This window comes from Hypomesus nipponensis, chromosome 13, assembly GCF_054491055.1.
Source record: "Hypomesus nipponensis isolate SF chromosome 13, ASM5449105v1, whole genome shotgun sequence".
NCBI classification, from domain to species: Eukaryota; Metazoa; Chordata; class Actinopteri; order Osmeriformes; family Osmeridae; genus Hypomesus; species Hypomesus nipponensis.
In genome coordinates, this window is record NC_140373.1 from 2,794,337 (window position 1) to 2,816,338 (window position 22,002).

Sequence of the window (22,002 nt, forward strand, 5' to 3'; positions counted from 1 at the left end):
GTAGTTGATTACTAGGTTTGTGTGTGTGTGTGTGTGTGTGAGGGGGGGGGGGGGGGGTTGGGTGTATGCTTTGGTAACCAGTGATTTTCCTAAGGCAGTCATTTGTTCCACTTAAAACACTCCAACTACAAAATCGAGACAAGCCCACATGGAGCGCAAGATAAGCTGTTTACACACAAACAGGGCAGGGCAGTCCACAGAGGAAGAAAGTGAGGGAGAGGACTCGTAGCTTGTTAGTGCTAGGAACATGACCAGCCAATGTTTTGAGATGTACCTTAATACCTTTGCCCTGCTGCCGTTCAGCTGTTTGCCTGTTCCACACTGAAAGACATGTATTGAATACTACAGTCAGGGGCACCGTAACTGGGGGTAAGATTAGGACGATTCTAAGGGTGCTGGTCAGACAGGGGGCCCAGCAGAACACCGTACTTTCCTGTAGGATTTAGATTTGAGGGCCCAGAGTACCAATTAGCCAGGAGCCCCAGGGGCCTCGGGAGCCCTAGCGGTCAGCAGGTCTGGCAGTTCTGTACTTCACCTCTTCCGAGAGGGATTCAAGCTTCACACTATTGCAATTGGGTAAGGGTAGATAAGATGGAGAATTTCCTCTGGGTTACCGTGGGAACCAGGCTGCCATAAATCATGTTGAAGGTCAAGTACCCTGAGCTGACAGAGGGAGAGAGGTGGGTCAGACACACCTGGGGGGGGGGGGGGGGGGGGACTGTGAGCTGTAAACAAATGGAGCAACAGTACTTCCTCTCTCTCTCTCTCTCTTTCTCTCTCTCTCTCTTTCTTTCTAGCTTTCTTTCCTCATTCCCCCCCCCCTCTTTTTTAAGACACCAGCCGACTTTTTTCACTCCTGTCCTAGTTTTTTTGTGTCACCTCAAGCCTTCCACCTTGTGATGTAGGGTGGCCTCATTCCTCGCTGTCCTCAAACTTGTTGTTCTGTTTCCTGTTAGAAAAATAAAGTGGACTTATGTAAGGTTATTCAAATTTTGAGGACTATGTCATCTATCTTGTCCTAAAGTAGATCGTTCTTTGCATAAGGCAGCTCTGAGTCATCCAGTATCAATGTTCTCTCTGGAGCAATGCAACCTCTCCTTAATTATTTGTTTTGGCCTGGGTTACTGGTGCACTCGTCTGTATGAGAGAGCACTTTAGAACTCAAGTCCTTACTTCCTTCGCCTAATTAATCAGCTTATGTTCTATGTTGCCAGGACAGGATATCTAATATCTAAGAAATCTTCGTGAGCACAGTCAAGTAAATAGCAGCCATGATGTAAATGCGGAAAGTAGACTGAGTTGCTCTGACAGCACAGGAGAGCATGTTTCTCTCATCTCACTGCGATTGCATCAACCAATGGTAGCGGAAAGCCCGTCGCCAAAAAATAGACAGCAATGATAGTTGACTTGAAATGGGAATTGAAAGGCAGCCTACAGGTTTAAATGTATCAAGCCTTTTCACATTTCACAATGTATCTAAACTTTTCACATCGTTTTGAGGTGGTCTGCTACTCGGGATATATAATTAAATATATATTAAATAAATCGTTTTGCGTTAAACTAATGTGAGCGGAGGTTCATGTTATTCACTACATTTCCCACAGCCCTCTCAAGAGCTCTTGCTCCTCTCCTCATCGGATTGGCCGAGGGGTAGGCTACATGGTGAGTGACGTCTATTAGCGTGCGCCTTTAACCTTGTGCTTGAGTAGCATCCTCAAACCTGCTATAGGAAGTTACACAAGTGATTTAATGTTGTTTTAACGTCTATATTCCTGGCTAACAATGAGCAGATATATATTACCAGTTTCGGTGTTTGGAACAGTGTTTGGGTGCGCTGTGTTACTGAAGTGAGTATCACAACCCAACTGGTTAGCTTGACAGAGGAGGATATCTCATAATTTTTTTAGTGTTTTTAGTTCATATATGTAATCATCAATCAACCGCTGCTATATGTAAAGGATCTAGGTTAGAGTCATTTATGCATGCTGTTGTCATTGAATACATCATTATGATTGTGTTGAAAGTTGTCCACAAATGCAAATTCTCAATTGAAGTGCATGACATAACGAGGCTTTTCATGTTGCCAAGGAAGCTCAACTTCCTCTAAAATGTAAGAAAAAATGAATGGTCAAATATTTGCTATAGTGTTAACATTTTAAATGCCTAAGAACACGTTTATCTCGAAGACGAGTTCGTTCAGAATCAGCTATATTAGCAGGTCGACTGACTCAATCACTTCTCATACATTCAGCGTCACAGTGCATTTCCCTGTTGAAGCTTGGCGTCCATGGATTTCAATGTAGCTGCTTTGAACTCTTTTTTTTTTATCACGGAGAGCCTGTCCATTAAGCCCCATTGTACCAAATTTGAGTTCCACTGGGGGTGATCGCGGAAGAGCGCAATATGAATGGGAGTCCATGGAGCTAGACGGCTAAATGTGTCTCTTTTGCCTGATAGTCGTTGAGAAATCTCTGATTTAATTGTAGTTTTTGCAAGTTCAATATGGATTATAATTGAATCAACGAGTATTCATGTCCTTTTGATTTTACAGGGTGAGTCGTTGTTGCCCGTAAGTTTCCAGAGAGTGGCAGTTCTCCACATAAGACATTCTCTGACTATACGGTCATTGGGTAAATGCTGCCATTATGTTCCGCCCACGGACGCTCAGCGTCTCTGAGAGTGAATGGAGGAGTGAGCTGGCCTGGACTCCGAGCTTTTGCGTAGCTATTGCTATTTCATAAATTTATACACCACATTCCTTGTTTCAGTTGAACCGAATTCCCACAATTCCTCCCGCAAGTTTAATATTGTTTGGTTTGATCGTTCGTTCATTAACTCCGTGCAGTAGGCTAGTCTAGTGTCGTAGGGGTGAACTAGAGTAGCAAGGTAGAGTAGCAAGCTAGCGTTAGCAAACTGCACACGATGGCAGACGATGCTAATATTGTCGACCTGATTTTGGCAAAGCCATTTGAAAGTCTTCCTTACGAGGAGAAACTTAGAATTAAACAGCAGGGCAGATCAACACCCAAGATTGATATAGTGCATAAGATGGGGCAAAGTAACAGGTCTTTTCAGCTCTCCTGGTATGACAAAGTTAGCTGGCTGACTGGAAGTGCTTTGACAAAGAAAATGTACTGCTGGCCATGCCTCTTGATGAAACCATCTCACGGATGTGTTGTTTGGTCAAAGGTGGGGTTTGGAGATTTGTCTAACTTTGACAGGGCATATAAAAGGCATGAAAAGAGCAATGAACATGTGAGTGCATGTGCAAGATTAAGTTGCATGGGCAAGATCAAGGTTGAGCATGGAATCAATGAAGGTGCTCGCATACAAGTGGCTAAACATAATGAAACGGTCAAACAAAACAGGGCCTTTCTAAAACGCCTTATCGATGTGACATCCTTGCTTGGCCGGCAGGAGCTGTCGTTTAGGGGACATGATGAGAGTAGTGAATCATCCAACAAGGGGAATTACAGGGAGTTCGCAGAAACATTAGCTAAATATGACTCTGTCTTGTCCGCACAATTCGAGTCCTCAACTGTATTGTCTGGTATGTCCCATACTATTCAAAATGACTTGATCTTTGCTCTCGCAGCCACCGTTTCTGATGTGATCAGAGATGAAATTCACGACGCTCCCTTTTTTGGATGGCAAGTGGATGAAACAACTGACGTATCCGGCCTTGCCCAACTCTCTGTCATTGTTCGCTATGTGGATAGTGCAGGTCAAATTCAGGAGCGCTTTATTGGATTTTTCAATGTTTCTGGGGGCCGAGAGGCTCAGTCTGTTTTTGATGTATTAAATGAAAACATGCAGGGCTACAATTTTAAGAATAAGCTTGTGGCACAGACCTATGATGGGGCTGCTGTCCTGCCTTCAGCTCTCAATGGTCTGCAGGCCAAAGTGAAAGCAATAGCCCCCAGTGCCATGTTTGTGCATTGCTATGCACACAGACTGAATCTGGTGCTGTCCCAGGGTGCTAAATGCTTGCCCGAGTGCAGAATGTTTTTTGCATCACTCTCTGGGTTTGCCACATTTTTTTCCAAATCCACAAAGAGGACGTCTATTCTGGAGTCTGCAAGTTGTTCAAGCTTGCCCAGGAACGCTCCTTCTCGATGGAATTTCACCTCACGGATAGTGAGCACTGTGGCCAACAATTATGATGGTCTCCTGCAGATATTTGATAACATCATTGCAGATACGACAATGGATGATGATACACTGGATTGTGCCAAAGGCTTTGTGAGGAAACTGGATGATTTTGAGTTTGTGTTCATGTTGTACACATATGAACAAATCTTCTCAGAGACTGATGTGGTCTTTGGTATTGTCCAGCAGAGGGCTATGGATGTCCTTTACTGCAAGAAAATAATTGAGTCTGTTCTTGCATTTGTCAAAGAGAAGAGGTCAGAGTGGGCTTTCCAAGCTGTTTATGCCAAAGCAGCAGATCTCACATCAGACCCACGGGATGAGCCAAGGAGAAAGCGCCGTCTGATCCAGGATCCCCAAGAGCGCTACAGAAATCTGTACATGGCCATCCTTGATAACATCTTGGAGCAGATTCCTCTACGTTTTTCAAATTTGGAAAGAATGCTCTTCTTAGAATTGGTCAATCCAGGGAAATTTGACGACATGAGACGAGTGTTTCCAGAGGAGGCTTTCCAAAGTGTCCTGAAAAGTTATGGCCGTCACTTTGATTCAGGGAGACTGAGGTCTGAACTTCAAGTCTTGTATTCAGATCAGGACTTGCAGGGCAACAGGGGAAAGCTGTGTGATTACTTGGTGTTCCTTAAAGACATGGAGTTGGACAGTGCAATGCCTCAGCTTTACAAACTTTTCTCATTAGTGGCAACAATTGGAGCTACATCTGCAGGTGTAGAAAGGAGCTTTTCCTGTTTAAAGCGGCTCAAGTCCTACGCCCGTAACACAATGGGCCAAGGCCGTTCAAGCAGCCTTGCACTGCTGGCCGTAGAGAGGACACTGGTCAAGTCACTGGAAAAGACGCCTAGTTGGTACAACAGGGTCACAGAGCATTTTTAGATTAACTTAGGGCAGAATCTACGTGTAAATAAATGGACAACTTTTACATTTATGCATTTAGCAGACACTTTAATCCAAAGCGACTTCCAAGAGAGAGCTTAACAAAAGAGCATAGATCACTGATCATAACAACGAGGTAGCCCCAAACATTGCAAGCAGCCAAAACGTAAAGCATACATTGTGAAAAAACAGATAAGTGCCAAAGGGAAGAACCATGAGAGCATGCAGTTAAATAAGTTACAATTATACATGAAACTCAAAAAGTGCGAGAGTGTACCTGTAGAAGAACAATCAACAGTAAAATATCTCACAGCGAGTACAAAAGTTTAAATCTGTTATAACTAACCAACAAGAGCAACAAGTCTCTCAATAAGAGCCATTGTGATCCTGGAGGAAACTAACATCTGGTCCAGCCAAGCATTCAATCAAGCATTTTTATGATGTAGGCGAGAAAATTAGCTTCTCCTCTTCGAAAGACCAGCAGCTGCCACTGCACTTGAACTACTGTGGTGTTCATAGGAACCATTTGACAGGTGGCCCCTGTCCCAGCAAAGCCACCATCAAAGGGAAGACAGTGGTCATAACAGGAGCCAACACAGGCATCGGGAAAGAAACAGCTCGAGAACTGGCAAAGAGAGGTAGGCTACTGAGCTGTGAATGGATCCAGTCTAGACACCCCAGTATGGTTTGTGGAGATGGGAAATGTAGTTCTAAGCCAGCCTTAGTTGTTAATGTCGTAAACTCATCGTTGTGGTAGTTTCATGATTGCCTACTTGGACCTCTTCTCGTCTCCATACCGACAGGGGGTCGTGTCATTATGGGATGCAGGGACATGGAGAAGTGTGAGGCTGCTGCCAAGGAGATTCGGGGGAAGACTCTGAACCCTCACGTGTACGCGCACCACATCGACCTGGCCTCCATCAAATCCATCCGCCAGTTTGCAGAGAGGATTAAACGCGGTATGGAAGCGCTGCATGGAAAACAACACGATGATGCAAGAGGATCTCTTGGCCACTAAGTGTGATTTTTTTTTTTCTTTCTTCAATGCGTGTTTGATGTGTGTTTTGTACTGCAGAGGAGAAACGTGTGGATATACTGATCAACAACGCAGGTGTGATGAGATGCCCTGCTGGCAAAACTGAGGATGGCTTTGATATGCAGTTTGGAGTCAACCACTTAGGTAAGCTTTTGACTTTCTATCTAGGTCACGTGGACAATACCTGGCTTGATCTGGCCGGTTGTCATGCAAATGAGTAATACTTTCTGGATAACCCTTTTTTTCAGGACATTTTTTGCTAACAAATCTTCTGCTGGACAAGTTAAAGGAGTCAGCCCCCAGTAGAGTGATCAACCTGGCTTCTCTCGCTCACATCGTTGGGGAAATAGACTTTAATGACCTCAACTGGGAGAAGAAGAAGTTTGACACCAAGCGGGCCTACTGCCAAAGCAAGCTGGCCAACGTTTTATTCACCAGAGAGCTCGCAAAGAGGCTTGAAGGCAAGTTTGGCTCTGTGTGAGCAGTTGGTATGCTGTATAAGTACGTGTGTGGGGGTAGGGGCACTGTATTTTTGTTCACTGTTTGGTCTGGATTACAACACCAATCCTACATTGTAGCATTTACCTTTCATGTGTGTTGTTGTCGACAGGGACTGGGGTAACTGTAAATGCCCTGCACCCAGGGGTTGTTGCAACAGACCTGGGGAGACACACTGGCCTGCACCAATCACAGTTCTCCAGCTCAGTACTGAGTGAGTACAAAGTCGTTTAATTGGTTGTTGATACTAAGTTATGTTATATGTACAGCAGATGTTTAATTATTCAGATGTCGTCTAGAATGTGTAGATCCATTAGCGTTTTGTGCATGTTGTTGCACATAAATGTGTCATGTGGTCGTAATTCACCATATTGTACTCTAAATTGCCCTCACTTTCACAGATTATTTTATTTTCCATTGACCAAATGAGTTTTCTCCCAGCTGTTAGTATAAGCTCTTTCGCACTCGATCTTGAACTGACCCCAACTCTACATTACTGCCATACTTCCCCACCTTCTCCTCAAACATTGTCTGAATAAACTCAGCCTACATTCACTGTACTGGAGCCTTCTACTGCCCCTTCACTATTTAGTCATTTTGCAGACGCACTTATCCAGAGCAACTTACAGTAAGTACAGGGACATTCCCCCGAGGCAAGTAGGGTGAAGTGCCTTGCCCAAGGACACAATGTCATTTGTCAACGGCCGGGAATCGAACCGCCAACCTTCTGATTTAATAGCCCGATTCCCTAACCGCTCAGCCATCTGACTTCTCTTCGGTTCTTCCTGCAGGTCCTTTCTTCACGTTACTGGTGAAGGGTCCGGAGCTGGGAGCCCAGCCCAGCGTCTACCTGGCGGTGGCCGAGGAGCTCCAGGGGGTGTCGGGACGCTACTACGACGTGATGACGGAGAAGGAACCGGCACCCAACTCCCTCGACCAGGAGGTGTCCAGCAGGCTGTGGGATGCCAGCGCCAGGCTGGTGGGGCTGGAACTGACGGGAGGGGACACGGAGAAGGAGCAGGCCAAGACGCCCACGCCGACAGCAGCACCCGCAGAGACTGGTCCCCATCCCTGCAGCACAGACACAGACACAAGGAGGGAGCCCTGAACTTTTGTCTGTCAGTCTGACACTGTAGCCATGGAGACCTAGAGAATTCATCTGGGCTCTGACAGGGACAGGAGCCTTAGTGGAACTATTTAATTGAGAATGCATTTTTCTTAATGACTTATTTTGACTGTGTATTGGGTGATTCTTGAAAGGCATTGAGACAAAAGTGACTTGTTGAGCACCCAAAATATTATTTTTTTATGTCTTGACAATCACGTCAACAGGTTTCATTTAAACTATTGTCACAATGAAGTAATATTTATGTAAATTGGATGTGTAGAACTGTACCACAAACTAAAGTCCTCTGAGATCTCTTTAGGATATTCCATATCTTTAATGACTGTCCTCTGATACAGAATGTGATCTAGTGGTAGACACTTCTGTTGCTCCGTGGAGCTATTGAAGGGGCTCAAGGGGAAATATTCCTTGTAATTTATTTAAACAACTGACATCTGAAAATTCAATGCACAGTTTATTATTAAAAGCTTAAGGGACATTTATCATTGAATAAACTGTTATTGAGCAATGAGGCACAGGGTTGGTCCATGTGATGACAAGCTTGGACCCCTTGTGGCCCCCCTAGATGTAGATTCAAAATCATTAAAAAAAACATGGTACTTTGCCTGTTAATGCAGTGAAGAAAACTACATGACAATAATGTTTAATGACCAGTCCTGAAATGTTAGGTTGTATCCTAATCATGAATTGGCTTGGGGGGTAATTACATTCAAAGCACTCACAACCCCTTAACAAGATTTACCTCGCGTCCTCATATCTTAGAACACACACCAAGGATTTGCCCAGGAACACGTGATATATTGTGTACTTTGGAGTCCAGAGCCCCAAAGCAATCCGTTTTACTCGTTTTAGGCATTTGTGCATTTGTTTATGGTTTCGCTCTTGTCTCTCTTGATCTTATCATTTTTAAATAGCCAATGGCTCTGTGTGTTTACCCCTCTCTGGTTGGAAGCAACTCGATATCGCCATCTGGGGGTTACAGCCGATGAACTACAAAGAATGAAGCTTCGTTCGGATGTGTCAATTCTTATCAGACCTGAAATTATGTACATTTAATCTCAGGCTCTTTGTGGTGTATTACTAACGAGTATGTATTTATCCTTATCAAATTTGTCCTCGGAATTCAACCATCTACAACACTATATGCTGGATTGACTGTGTGGCTCATGTCCTGAAAACTATCAGAAATATTGCCTGCTCTAATGCACATATTCCTTTCACTGTGAAGCAGAACATAAAATACAACCATTAGTTAATCTGTACAAAATTGTGGTCATTTCTCTCCAGACACTAAGCAGAGTAGCCATGTAGGCTGAGTGCTTCAGCAGAGTTGAACCCTGTACTGTTTCAGCGATCCATTTCATGGGGCTCTTCCCATCGATAAATCCCCTACTTCACATGAGACGAGGGCTTTCTCCGTGGTAATGCACCGTGCTGAGAATCGATCCGGGACACTAGCAGCATCCAGGCTAGCAGCTAATCTGGTGTCGGTTTGCAAACGAAGACGGATATGTGGAGCCATCGTAAAACAACAGTCACTGGAGGAGGAAAAAGGGATCCATTTCTGCAAGACTCATGACCTCATGACATGACCTTGAACATTATGAATGTATTTCAGTTTTTGGATGTAACATTTTGAAATAAGTGTTATCTTTCTGTCTTCAGGATTGTAAACCAGGACTGTGTTTAACTAATATAGAACTTTGAGTGAAAGTTAAAGCTACAAAGGTACTACTTTTGACCTTGATTGAGGTATTCTGTAGAACAATGATGTTTTGAACATCTTTTCTGGCCTTGAAGTAGCATAAACATTTTAACCAGCCGCGAGCCGGTTAAATCAAGATTCAGATCTTTGTCCTTTTGCATGCATGACTGCTGGTTTAGTATATTGAAAATATAAAAATTATCTTTAGCATGTTCTGATTCTGAACCTGAACCTGTCAAAAACTGGGTCAATTTGTGCTCTTGAACATGCAACTTCACTGACTACATTGCCCACAATGCACCTATTACAAAATGGTCCAAAGTGTAATGTATTTTGATGTTCAGGGGGCATATTTGCTTGGCTTTTTTCTGCTTTGGTGAAGTCTTCAGTCGTGTTTAGCCAGGCGTTTTGGATCAAGCTAGCACAGTTTGTCTTGGTGAGTTTGAAGTGCAACGACAATGTTTTAACTGTACGACTTGGTAGTGATTGTTTTTTAGGCAAAGAAACAGAGACGTAGTCTAATCGCTAAGTTAGATAACTTATGGTCGATACTTTTTATGTTTCACGACTGTATGTGGGCGTACGTAGGGGTGTCACCTACAACAATTTGCAATGCGATTCATGTTCATGAATGTGCTTTAATTTGTTTCAGTTGGTTTTGCCTGTCAGTAGGTATGGCACAGCCGCGAAGAGTGGGGGACTTGCCCGAGGATGTCGACACAGATGACTGCATGACTTCATACACACACATCTACAGTCCTGATCTACTCAAGTAAGTGGCTGTGGCTAAAAACCACAGCAGTGTATCTTAGCAGAGGATGTTGTTGTATATGCCTTATGAAAGGTTGAAATGTTATGGTACTGCTCGTTACAGAACCTTACGTAAGAAACAGAGATGACAGGACGAGATTTATGCAAAGTTTATTCGTATTTTTTTCATTCAGAGACCAAGTGGCTTTCATCACTGGTGGAGGGTCTGGAATTGGACTCCGCATAGCTGAAATTTTAATGAGGTACCTGCAAAGGCCATACTCCTCGTGCCTCATCATTAAGTGAACTGTACTTTAACCCCAGGTATTATCAGAACTTTGGTCTCTGTCTTCACAACTCTAACCCTGTTCAAAGCTTATCACTTATGAGGAAACACATTCACACGTGAAATATTTACACACATTCATACTACTGAACATTTACACATACCATTTTTTTTTTTCACACCTGAAGTGAAAGGAGAGGAGAGGAGAGAACAAGAAGCCTAGAGCAGGGGAACAAGAACTATAGAGCAGGGGTCCCCAAACCTTTTTCTGCAAGGGCCAGATCATTTTTCCTTTCTTTAATGTGGGGCCGGGGTCGTTCTGTAACAGAGAACGACCCTGGAGTGACTACCAGTATTATTGTGGAGATTTTATTATGATTTTAAATGTATTTATTATGCTAGATTTGTTTATTATTTTGTTATGCATCGTACATATTTAATACTTACTAGTCCTTTGCCTTTCACCTTTTATATATTTCCCATCCATCTTGTAGCTACAGTATTGTATCACAAAAGGTGTCTTACCCCTCCTCTTCTTCTTTATGCCTGCACGTTCAATGTTTCACCTGAATACTTAACTCTCTTTCAGACACGGATGTGACACCGTTATTGCCAGCAGAAACCAGGATAAGCTAAGAGAGGTAGCCTAAGATTGACAGTTACAGTTAACAAAAAAAAAAAAAAAAAATCTTACTAAAAGTACAAATGATGACGCCAATTTTTTTCTTCCAGGCTGCTAATAAGCTGACCGCAGCCACTGGTCGTCGTTGCCTCCCCCTGTGCATTGACGTGCGTCAGCCTGAGACGATCGGAGCTGCTGTGGACGACACGCTGAAGGAGCTGGGACGGATCGACATCCTCATTAACAGTCCGTGGTTGTAGTTCTCCGGTTGAATGATTAACTTTTCGCGAGTTACATCTGTGTGTATCTTCAGAGACCATCAAATAATCTCCTCCAGCTCTTATGTCATGTTGTGATAATGCGAAGATACAGATTTCTTCTTGCACATTAAGAACAAAGAATTTCTCTTTACTTTTAGATTATACTTGATGTATTTAATAGGTCACATTTTAATTCACATTTTATTTTACATATTCCATCATCTCAATGCAACACATGTTTAAATGTGAAATTAGGTACAAATGTACATATTTACCACAAACTGTCATCTGAATTCAAGACACCTGATTTGTTTTGTTTTTCAGATGCTGCTGGAAACTTCCTTTGTCCAGCAACATCCTTGTCCTTCAATGCCTTTAAAACGGTGATGGAGATCGACACAATGGGCACGTTCAACACCAGCAAGGTGGTCTATGAGAAGTGGTTGAAGGTACTGACCACTACCAGCCTCCAACAATCTGAAAAGAAACAATTGCACTAAAGGTCTTTGTGTAAATAAAATCTAACAGTTAAATAATCTAGTACGGGTAAAGCGTAGGTTAATATAAAGATGCAAGACGATTTGTGATTTTTTTTTGTGTTCAGGATCATGGAGGTTCTATAGTGAACATCTCTGCAACCCTTGGCTACAGAGGCCAAGGACTCCAGGTGCATGCTGGGTCAGCCAAGGCCGCCAACGGTACGAAAAAGTTCTTCACAATTAATAATTCCTTACTCAGATTTTGCAACTCATTCTGTGACTTTGACTTCTCCTATCTCCCATCTGACCCCCAGATGCCATGACCAAGCATCTGGCTGTGGAATGGGGGCCCAGTGGGGTCCGGGTCAACACCCTGGCTCCTGGGCCGATCTCTGGGACTGAGGGGTTCCGTAGGCTGGGTGAGTTGCTTCAAAACATCAAAAAATATATTTCTGTGTGTGTGTGGGGGGAGAGGGGGAGAGGGGGGATCGCGATCTCTTCATGGGGCCCAAAATAGTTATCAGCACCCATGTTCAGGTGATTCAGGTGATTCAGGTGGCTGAGCGGTTAGGGAATCGGGCTAGTAATCAAAAGGTTGCTGGTTCGATTCCCTGACTGTGCAAAATGATGTTGTGTCCTTGGGCAAGGCACTTCACCCTACTTGCCTCGGGGGATAGTCCCTGTACTTACTGTAAGTCGCTCTGGATAAGAGCCTCTGCTAAATAACTAAACGTAAAACGTTCTCACCCCTCTGTCTCCCTGTCCCTAGGTGGTCCCAGAGGGGAGACCTCCGGAGCCTTCCAGTCCATCCCTCTGCAGCGGGCGGGGAACAAGACGGAGATGGCCCACAGCGTTCTGTTCCTGGCCAGCCGCGCCTCTTCCTACGTGACGGGCGCCATCTTGGTGGCGGACGGTGGCAGCTGGTTGACCTCTGCCAATGACGTATCCATGCTGCTGGGTATAGCCTCCTCTCAATCTGCTAAACTCTGACACGGCTCCTCTCCTCCGTCACCCAGGTGTGTAGGACGGCAGAAGAGACGGAGCTGTGGGGAGGAGGAGACAAGGAGGGGGGGGGGGAGACAAGGAGCTGTGGGGAAGAGGAGACAAGGAGCTGTAGGGAGGAGGAGACAAGGAACTGTAGGGAGGAGGAGACAAGGAGCTGTAGGGAGGAGGAGACAAGGAGCTGTGGGGAGGAGGAGACAAGGAGCTGTAGGGAGGAGGAGACAAGGAGCTGTAGGGAGGAGGAGACAAGGAGGGGGTGGGGGGGGAGACAAGGAGGGGGGGGGGACAAGGAGGGGGGGGGGTCCTTGGACCGTGGTGTGGTGTGGAGATAGTTCAGCAACTCCACTATCTAATTAGTGGGGCATACATGTTTAATATTAAAAGCTACTTTTTCTGGAGCAGTGGCATAGTTTGCTTTTTTTGTGATCTCAGTTATATTTGGCTGACTTGTGTTCTATTTTTCTCTCTTTCTGAAGTGAGGGCTTCGGGACACAATAGAGAGGAGGGTTTTTAAACAATGCTGACTGATGAACATGATAATTCTTTTGTTTTCAGGTTACTGGTCATCAGAAATGAAAAGGAACAAGTGAATGGTGAAGATGGACAAAACTCCAACTGCCTTTGTCCTTGATGTGCCATTTTGTTTAGTGTTACCTGAAGCTGCCTATGCTGTTTTCTGTGACCCCCAAGTTCATGGTGCTAATGATAATCAAAGACAAACACTGACGTAGTCAAGAAAATGTAGAAAAAGAGGGACCAAATCATATTTGAAGTCTAAGGATGAATAACTCAACGTGACAAATCATTAACTTCAATAAATAATTAAGAGGTGTTGATAATATATTGAATATCAATGTAAAGCACCAACATTTTACATTAAGCATTGTCACTGTCCTGATGCTTCCTGCTCTTATTTGTAGGATGACAAAAAACTGTCTGATGGGTTTCTGAAGGCAGATGTGTGCATGTACTTTTCTTAATCAAGCTTGTGTAGACCCTTTTTTCCGCACAGTTTTCATCACAAGCCAGAGTGCAGGGGTGTGTGAACACAGGGAAAACATACCCAAGTAGTCCGAAGTAATTTTAATTAGTCTATATTTACCTAGTTCCAGCGGAGAGCTCAGAACAACATCTGTAGATTGATATCTATGTGACCTACTTGAAAGATGTATTGGGATGAATTCCGACCGAGAGCGACAGATCAGATTTTAGAACGTTTTTTCCCCCTTCAAATAATCATGCATCTATTGAAACGGCCGGATGAGGGCGCTGATGTATCATGCGGCACAATTTGATGATGCAGTTGGCACATAATTACAATGTATTGTGAATAATACGGTTGGAATTTGTAATAAACAGCAGTAACTATAATCGCTTATGGCCTTTGTTTTTTTTTTCATCGTATTACCTCTAGGCTAAATCTGACAATAAATACACCACTTCAGATACACACCATGGACATCACATTTGGCGTTGCATCATGCATTCACGAATGCAATTTATTTCTGACCATTGGTAAACTGTTCAATAAGTAGGATGTTTATTTGGCATTTTACACCCCCGTTTAGGAGACTGCGGTTCATTCTCTACGCGTGCGTGAAACGTCAACAGTGTATGCGGCTGAGGAGGAGCGGAGAACAGGGACATCGTTGCTGATGCTGATGATGCGAGTGCGTTTGGCCTCGGTGTAACCTCGGTGTATTTAAATGGACTTTTGAACATTTTTGTATCGCTGTTTGAGTATTTAAGTGCCAGCATATATTGTTGTTACTGCTGTAGCATGTCAGAGATAATTTGGCATCTCGATTTTTTGGACCAGCGAACGTTGTTATTCCTCTCTTCCTGACTGACACAGGTGGAAGGTTCTTGCTTGGAATATCTTCTATGATTCGGGAGGAAAAATCTTGGCTGGCAAATTCAAGAATACAATCGTAGTTTATAGCGTCAACCTCAAACATCATTGAGGACATGGGGATCATTTTGAAGAGGAGGAATCGGCGGACCAGTCAGTCTTTTTTGAGCTAACTAGCTAACTGATTGGACTAAAAGAGGCAGATACAGACGAGTCGGCCAGTTAGCTCGTTAGCCAACAAGCGAGCTAGCTTAGCCATCTAGTTTAGCGACTGCGCCGCGGCTCCAAACAGGATGCTCTGAATTTAAAAACATCTGTACTAGTCGGTATTTTAACTTGAATGTCTGCATAAACCGTAGAGAAATTGAATTGTGTTAGCGATAAGGAAAGGTTGAAAGTGCACTTGATAGCATCAGTAATTAGCCAGCTGGAGAGTGGTCATATTTTGCCGGATTTGCCAGGTTCAAGTAGCTAGCTCGTTTGACTTAATTGACATTTTTCTTAATCTGTTTTAGCGATATGATATGGCAATACACGGTGATTACTGAGCTAGATCTACCAATGATACAATCTTGACCTGTAGTTGTCTAGCAAGGTGATGCACCCGTACAACAATATGCCTTTTAAGGTAAGACATAGACACAACCTGTGAAAAGTTGTTGCCCCGGAAACATTGATTACAATGCCAAATTTTCTGTACTCTTTGTAAACTATCAGCAAAGTATGTTTATGCAGTCAAAGGAATTAAGATGACGTTCATATGTTTTGCATGTCACGCCTAGCACATAAACTTAGGATCGATTCTGTAAGTTTGAGATAGGTGTCTATGGGTTCACTACACTGACAACTACCCATGGATCCATGTTGGTGACGTCCAACGCCATGTGTGGCATTATGACGATAATTCGTGTGAGGAAAATGTGGACATTGACTGTCAAATAATACAGACAGCTTTCTTTTCCTCCCTTGCTCAGGAAGAATTTGCTTAAATGGAACAAACTTTTATATCAAGCCCTTTGGGGCATTCGGAGTGGGATTCCGAACATAAACTTTCCCATGGGTTTCTTCTTAGTTCAGAGAAAGGACCTGTCTTGCCTCAGAAACAAAATAGCCAGACAGGTTTGGATTTTCAAAGGGATGACCAAAATATCTCTTTAAGCCTTGAGGAAATTTTCCACGAAAATGCCTTAAATCTTGACAGCCTTTTTAGGGGCTCCAGTTATACGGGAGGGCCAATTTTGCAAAGGGAGACAGAACAATCAAATCATTTTGAAGGTGATCATAAGATTACTACTCAAGGGATATTGGCTCTTCCGGACAAAACCGAAGGACAAGGGGGTAGCAGTGATGGTTGTTTCTCAGATCCCTTTTCACTTTCCAACACCGATGACTGGCTCGGGGACAACTTAGCAGGTGAGGAGGCACCTAGGAATGACCCTGAATCTGCCAGCAGTCTTGACCAGCTGACATCCATCCGTGACTGTCCCTCCCCCCAAAAGGTTTCTGATAGAACTCTAGATACCAACACAGAGTCTCTGTTGGTTGATCTACTCTCTGAACCCTGCCCCAGCCCCAGTCATCCTCCTGTAGAAGCAAACCCACAGGGTGTCAGTGGGGAGCTGTTACTCCCGCTACTGGATCAGTACAGAGGCCTCCCTCCCTCGCTGGGCGGAGAAATTGTGTCGCCTGTGTCACCTGAAACTGGGAACAAAGGTTTATTCCAAGAACCCGTGACTGATCCAGTCACAGTCGGTAACACAAGCCCTGAAGGTTTACCTGAGAGTTGCCTCTCACACAACGCTGAACCTGCGGATGGCCACACGGAACCGCGGGAGGCCCTGGAAGGATCCTTGCCGTTGCTGGATTCGGAGGTGCCTGAAGGGGACCACAGCCTCAGCCTGTGTCCTGTCAGTTTAACCTTCCTCACCAGTACAGGTGCCCCTTCAGATACACATGCAGAGGACCCGGAGCAGGAGCTCACATTGGCTTCTCCTGTCTTGACCGTGTCCTCGGGGCACCTAGGTGAAGGGGACTCGTCATCGCTACAAAGCAGTGTCCTATTGACTAAAAATGCTCCTCGAGGGTCTCTCTCTGATGGAGACGCTTTGGGTTTGGTTGACTTGCCCAGGGACAGCAGCCCTGAGCATGCCTGCCTGGATTTGATGGACAATTTTCTCTGCAATGTCAAACATGAAGAGGAGGAAATGGCTTTGGACCACAGCTTGAACGCAGATGAGCTGCACGATAAGGAAGTGGTAGACCTGAAAACACTCAAGGGTGTACAGGAGGGGAACGTTTTCACTTCCCAAGCGGAACAGGACGATAGGGACAGGTCGACGGATCAGGTCAGACACCAGGATTGTCACAAAACGGATGCCTTTGGTTTTCCAGACCAGGAGTTGACAGATATTTCTCCTGAGGCTGGATGGACTAGTGAACAGACATTGGAGACCCTCTCTCTCTCTGAGATGGTGGTGTCTGACTCCATGGCTGGGGTTCCCATGATGAACCAGAGGGAGGAAGACCAGTCCCCTCTAAAAGCTGTGTTCGACGCCTTAGATCAGGATGGAGATGGATTTGTCAGGATTGAGGAGTTTCTGGAATTTGCTGCAGCCTATGGGGCAGATCAGGTGAGATTCCACACATTCTCAGACCCGTTTTGCCCTTTTAACCTTTCGGTGGACGATGCAGTATGAGGTCATGGGGGTTTAGTACCCTGAAAAGGTTATTGTATGCTTGTTAAGATCCTAAGAGGCTAGTTTTTTTGCGTAAATGGTTTACTATTGATTTTCCACTTTACTTCAGAGAGCTTCCTGTAAAAGCTCGGTTAATTCCATCAACTGAAATCTATCCCTTCTGATGTCAGTGGTACCAGATTCTGAAAGCCCTCAGGGATTTGTTTTTGGAGCTAGTAAATAGAAGGATTGTATGCAAACCTAAGCAGAGCAGGTAAGCTAATGGGTCTTGATGGGTTGGAAATTCTCTCTAAAATAATTACTGTTATAGGCAACAAACACAATAGAACTTGGGTAACTTGAGCATTTATACCTACAGTTTACGATACTGAAGAACCACTGGCCATTTTGTTATTTGAATCCACAATCATCTGTAAGATTTGTACATTAATCATTGTCTAACTTTGTCTTGATACAACAACAGTTTAAAACCAGAAGAATAGTTAATAGGTTTACCTAACCTACCCGTACCCTATAGTCAATATACAAATCTGTGTGGATTGATATTTAATCTCTGTTTGGAGGTTATCCAAAAATTGGGATTTGGGTCAAACAGTTTCGATCCTGACGGAACATATTGACTGTAATGACTTGCGGCAGGCCTTGTGCCTTTTCATGATGACTTGCTCTCCCATTTTACCTGACAGTTATTTAAGGGATTGAATCTCACACAATGTGGATCCTTCCCTACCCCTGACCCACTTATGACTGCAGAGCCCCCCAAAACACACACTGCTCCAGGATTCCATCGTTCCTGTGGTTTTGCTCAGGAGGTGAATGTCAAGCTGTGGGAAGTTGGAATGTGTCAAATGTTAGTTTGATTGGCATCCATCCCCTCTGAGGAAATGGCCTTGCAGTATTTTATTTGACACTGTGTTAGTGTGCAGACAGGGCTCTCCAATTCCTTGCTTTGTTTTGGTTTCCCGTAGTCCCTTAAAATGTTTTACTCTGCTTGATCCACCCAGCTTGATTCCTTTTCGAGGCCATTGCGGGGTCATTCTTAATCATAGTTCGAATAAAATTACAGGGTTGGGTTGATGTGTTGGTTGTGGTATTTTTATACAAAAGCTCAGTACTTAAACAAAGACAAGGCTTTTAAATTAAACAAAGTGAACTGTATCTCTTGGCCAACAGATTTGTCTTTATGCTATCCCCAAAGATCTGATAAGAGGGTCCACAAAATTAAACAAACATTCATTTGCAAATAGCAGCAAAAGGTTGGATGCAAATGTTGATGTAACTGGTACTACCAGCAGGCTTGCACTCTGATAGAAGGAGCTGCTGAAGGTCTTTTTCAGTTAATGAATGGTTAAAATCTGTGTCATGTTGTTTCTGAACGAGGTAGGCCTATTCTTGAATGGCCCTTTAACAAGGGTCCACCTGTCTTTCAAAGGACTTCGTTTAGACTTTTTCTCATGTTCTGAACACACCAGCACTACCATGCCATCACGCTGCACACTCACTTTACTTTTCAAACCTCAACAGTCAACCAAACCCACACAGTGATTCCATCACCAACTAGACCCGACAGTTTGCTTAAAAACATCTCTCTCCAGTTTCCAGTGGGGTGAGATTAGCATGCTCTGTTGCTGGCTGACTAATCAACTAATCTAATCCCCCTCCCCCAGTTCAGAAAGCCTGTGTCGCCCCTCTTCCTCCCTATGCACCCCCCGGAGCCCTCTCTGGCTCCCCAGCCAGACTGATTTGGTAGGATTAGGCTTAGAATGTGTTTTCCTGAGTAAGAAGGCCTGGTTTTGTGTCCCGTCTCCCCCACCACCACCTGAAGTTGACCCTGTGCTTCTCACATGCCAGGAGAGGGGGTGTCAGACTCGTCAGTGGATGGAACACCTCCAAGGATATCTCCTCCATGCTTTGTTTTTGGTGTGGGGAAGATAAAGGACCATCTAATGGCGATGTGAATGCCTCCCAGTAGAAAGCTTGCGATAATAAAGTGGTTGTCTGTGGTTTCTGCTGGTCTCCTTGCGTGGTGTGGTGTAGTATTTGGGTGGTTTCTGCTGGTCTCCTTGCGTGGTGTGGTGTAGTATTTGGGTGGTTTCTGCTGGTCTCCTTGCGTGGTGTGGTGTAGTATTTGGATCCTTATGGTTTCCTCTGTGTCTTTTGTTTCTCTGTGATTTGCTTTGGACGGCTAACTAGAACGAGTGGATGGATTACTCAGTGTGTCTCTCTTTGAGTGTTTGCTCAAACAGTGTCCGGTGTCCCAAGACAGCCAAAGGGCAACTTTGCACCTTACTGTGGCAAGCCAAGTTCACTTGCTTTGAGGATGTCTTGCCTTTTTGGAAAGAGAAAAGAGGCATGGCTTATTAGACCTGGTTGCCTTTCATGAGGGGAAAAAAGTAATGCAACAGATTAGACATATGTATTTTTAGAATGTGAAGAATCTTGCGTAATAACCTTTGGGTAGATAGATTTGGTGTTGGTTGATTCAACCAGTCTTTGGTGGGTGTGGTTCCACACAGCCTCCTCTGCCCATGTAGAGCCCAGATGAAAGCTCTCTCTCACCCAAAAAACTGCTTGAGTGAAACATGAAGTCAGTTAAAAAGTAGGTTACGAACGTAGAAAAGTAGAACATGTGGTTTTGTATTGGTAATTTTGAGTTATGATCGAATCCCTCTGAACAGTGTAGAATATTGTCACACTTACTCATAGGTTTCACATTACGGCCAAGCAACCATCATCATTTTGGTTGAGTAAATGTACCCGCTACTTAGGGGCCATTTTCAGGCCTTCAGCAGCAGTAAAACTAAAGATTTGAGTGAAAAACTCACAGGCCTATACCATTTTTTTTACTACTTGGCTTAGCCCTTTATGGTTAGGGTTAGCTATCTGCCCTTGTGGCTGTTTTATTCTCCCTGTAAGATTCGCAAATCATTTCATTACAATGTGGTTAACACTGTTGACACGCCTAAGTCTTGTGTAAGCTTATGTTTTCTCCACAGCTGAGAAATTAATGAACCCAAAACCATACTTTGTCCCTACAAGCTAGGTTTAGGAAAGTCTCCTTTTGGTGGAGGTACATGGGTGTGTGTGGAGAGAGAATGATAACAGACTATTTGCATGAATGACCTGATATGTTTGCTGGTACCTCAGAATTAATGTTCAGAATGCAAATATCATTCCGGAACTTATCCAGGAAGAGGATCTGGGTACGCCAGGTGGGAGTGGGATGTGATTAGTAGAAGGAAACACAGGCACATCAACAGGAAATACTTGCGAAAGGGGACTCTACCTAATGAATTCATGACCAGTATCCAGTATTAAACGAAGGTCACAAGAGATAAAGGAGACTAGGAAGTTTAGTATTTTGTTAAGTTTGGTCGTGACAAGTTAAATTCAACCGCAGTGAAATGGGCATTGATCAGGGATGTGAAGACGATCTTTCTATTGTAACTACAAATTCATCTTGGAGGCTTTAGGAGCGGGTAAACACGTTGTGACCCCTAACTCAGCGTCTTCGTTAGCACGTTGACTGGGGTCAGGACTGCCCCCCCGGAGAAGGGTCATCTAGAAGGGAGTATTGTGAAAAAGCACTCACTAGGGTTCTGACCCTGATTCAACACAAAGCCCTGTCTTCTGCTCTGTGGCGGACAGCTCTTGTCCATTCACCCAACCCCTGCAGCCAGCCAGCCTCTCTTCCTGCAGCCAGCCAGCCCTGCCTTGCCCTGCCCCTCTTTTATGTACAGCCCCACTAATCCTCAATGGAATGTCCCCTGTGTAGTCTGAAATATCCCTTCTCTCCCTCTCTTTCTCTCTCTCTCCCTCCTCCCCCATCCCTCTCGGACATATTGCTGTTCACAAAAAAGCTCTTGCATTATTAGACATTGATGCATCTTCCTATCTACTGCTGATGAAGCGTCCATAAGAGCATAATAACAACGTAATGCACTGCCTTGTTGAAGTCATTATGGAACCACCCCCTCGTAGGGAAAATTGCCTCTCGCCGTCAGTATCATCTGGGGCTGTGCACAACTGGGGTCTGTGTGGGGGCGGTCAGGCATGCCCAAGCCCTGATTAGACTCACATGGGAAGAATCCTAGAAAACCACCACCCCACCACTGCCCTGCAAAGCACTGAAAGGACGTTGCCATTAGGTTTTAGGAGGTTGGTGCTGTGATTGGGACCCCTGTTGTCCCAGTGCTCTTCATTGATGTTCTCGATGATGTCTGGGGAACTGTGTGGTGGGGAGGTGTTTTCTCTGACGTAGAACTTTGAATGCTCAGGCAGGAATCTCCTCTCACACACTTTACTGTTACCTCTCTTGTGAGGCTGGAACAAAACTGCGTTTCCTGTGTGCACTGTACCGTGATGTCACGTTTTGAGGTGGATCGCGAAATGAAAGTTCCATCGCAGGCAGGCAGAGGAACTGATGAACCCACTGAACCCCCCCCCCCCCCACCACCACCACCCAAGTCTTCCATGACACTTTAATTCGATGAAAAATCCCAACGTCCTAAATTGGTGAAGATTTGCTTGGCAGGAGTTGACAACGGAACAGTTCGACGCCACATTCAGCCTCAACTCTTCTCTCAACATTTTAGTGGTAACCACAATCTGTGTCAAAACATTCAGCTGGGATCATTCACAGGGCAGAGA

At 44.4% G+C, this 22,002-nt stretch overlaps 3 protein-coding genes across 10 annotated transcripts in view; all 3 read left to right on the forward strand.

The window, feature by feature from the left end:
- Positions 1-1,685: 1,685 nt before the first annotated feature.
- On the forward strand, positions 1,686-8,182 carry LOC146259470 (retinol dehydrogenase 13-like). Of its 3 annotated transcripts, none has more exons than XM_084669709.1 (7): positions 1,686-1,847; positions 5,560-5,678; positions 5,844-5,999; positions 6,116-6,220; positions 6,325-6,537; positions 6,687-6,788; positions 7,366-8,182. In XM_084669709.1, the coding sequence occupies exons 1-7, from the start codon at positions 1,783-1,785 to the stop codon at positions 7,680-7,682; spliced, it is 1,077 nt and encodes a 358-aa protein (XP_084525835.1). In that variant the 5' UTR covers positions 1,686-1,782; the 3' UTR covers positions 7,683-8,182. The 3 variants fall into 3 exon arrangements, 2 of the variants coding, with proteins under 2 accessions (XP_084525835.1, XP_084525836.1); XM_084669710.1 differs by lacking the exon at positions 1,686-1,847 and adding an exon at positions 2,213-2,552; XR_014729490.1 differs by lacking the exons at positions 1,686-1,847; positions 5,844-5,999; positions 6,116-6,220; ... (1 more) ...; positions 6,687-6,788; positions 7,366-8,182 and adding an exon at positions 2,560-5,447 and having other exon boundaries at positions 5,560-5,647.
- Positions 8,183-9,173: 991 nt separating this feature from the next.
- decr2 (2,4-dienoyl CoA reductase 2, peroxisomal) lies at positions 9,174-14,175 on the forward strand. Of its 3 annotated transcripts, none has more exons than XM_084669713.1 (10): positions 9,174-9,841; positions 10,058-10,177; positions 10,350-10,418; positions 11,031-11,082; positions 11,174-11,309; positions 11,648-11,772; positions 11,928-12,021; positions 12,117-12,221; positions 12,572-12,818; positions 13,360-14,175. In XM_084669713.1, the coding sequence occupies exons 2-9, from the start codon at positions 10,080-10,082 to the stop codon at positions 12,790-12,792; spliced, it is 900 nt and encodes a 299-aa protein (XP_084525839.1). In that variant the 5' UTR covers positions 9,174-9,841; positions 10,058-10,079; the 3' UTR covers positions 12,793-12,818; positions 13,360-14,175. The 3 variants fall into 3 exon arrangements, with proteins under 3 accessions (XP_084525839.1, XP_084525838.1, XP_084525837.1); XM_084669712.1 differs by having other exon boundaries at positions 9,176-9,841; positions 10,078-10,177; positions 12,572-12,760; XM_084669711.1 differs by having other exon boundaries at positions 9,179-9,841; positions 12,572-12,760.
- A 242-nt stretch (positions 14,176-14,417) lies between these two features.
- rab11fip3 (RAB11 family interacting protein 3 (class II)) overlaps positions 14,418-22,002 on the forward strand; it is a 33,055-nt gene continuing 25,470 nt past the window's right edge. The window contains exons 1-3 of one of the 4 annotated variants that reach the window (XM_084670250.1): positions 14,418-14,809; positions 15,172-15,284; positions 15,631-17,286. In XM_084670250.1, the coding sequence (XP_084526376.1) occupies positions 15,646-17,286 (1,641 nt within the window). In that variant the 5' untranslated portion in view covers positions 14,418-14,809; positions 15,172-15,284; positions 15,631-15,645. Of the gene's footprint in view, positions 17,287-22,002 lie in introns of all 4 variants that reach the window. The other 3 variants (XM_084670248.1, XM_084670249.1, XM_084670247.1) reach the window with 3 other exon arrangements.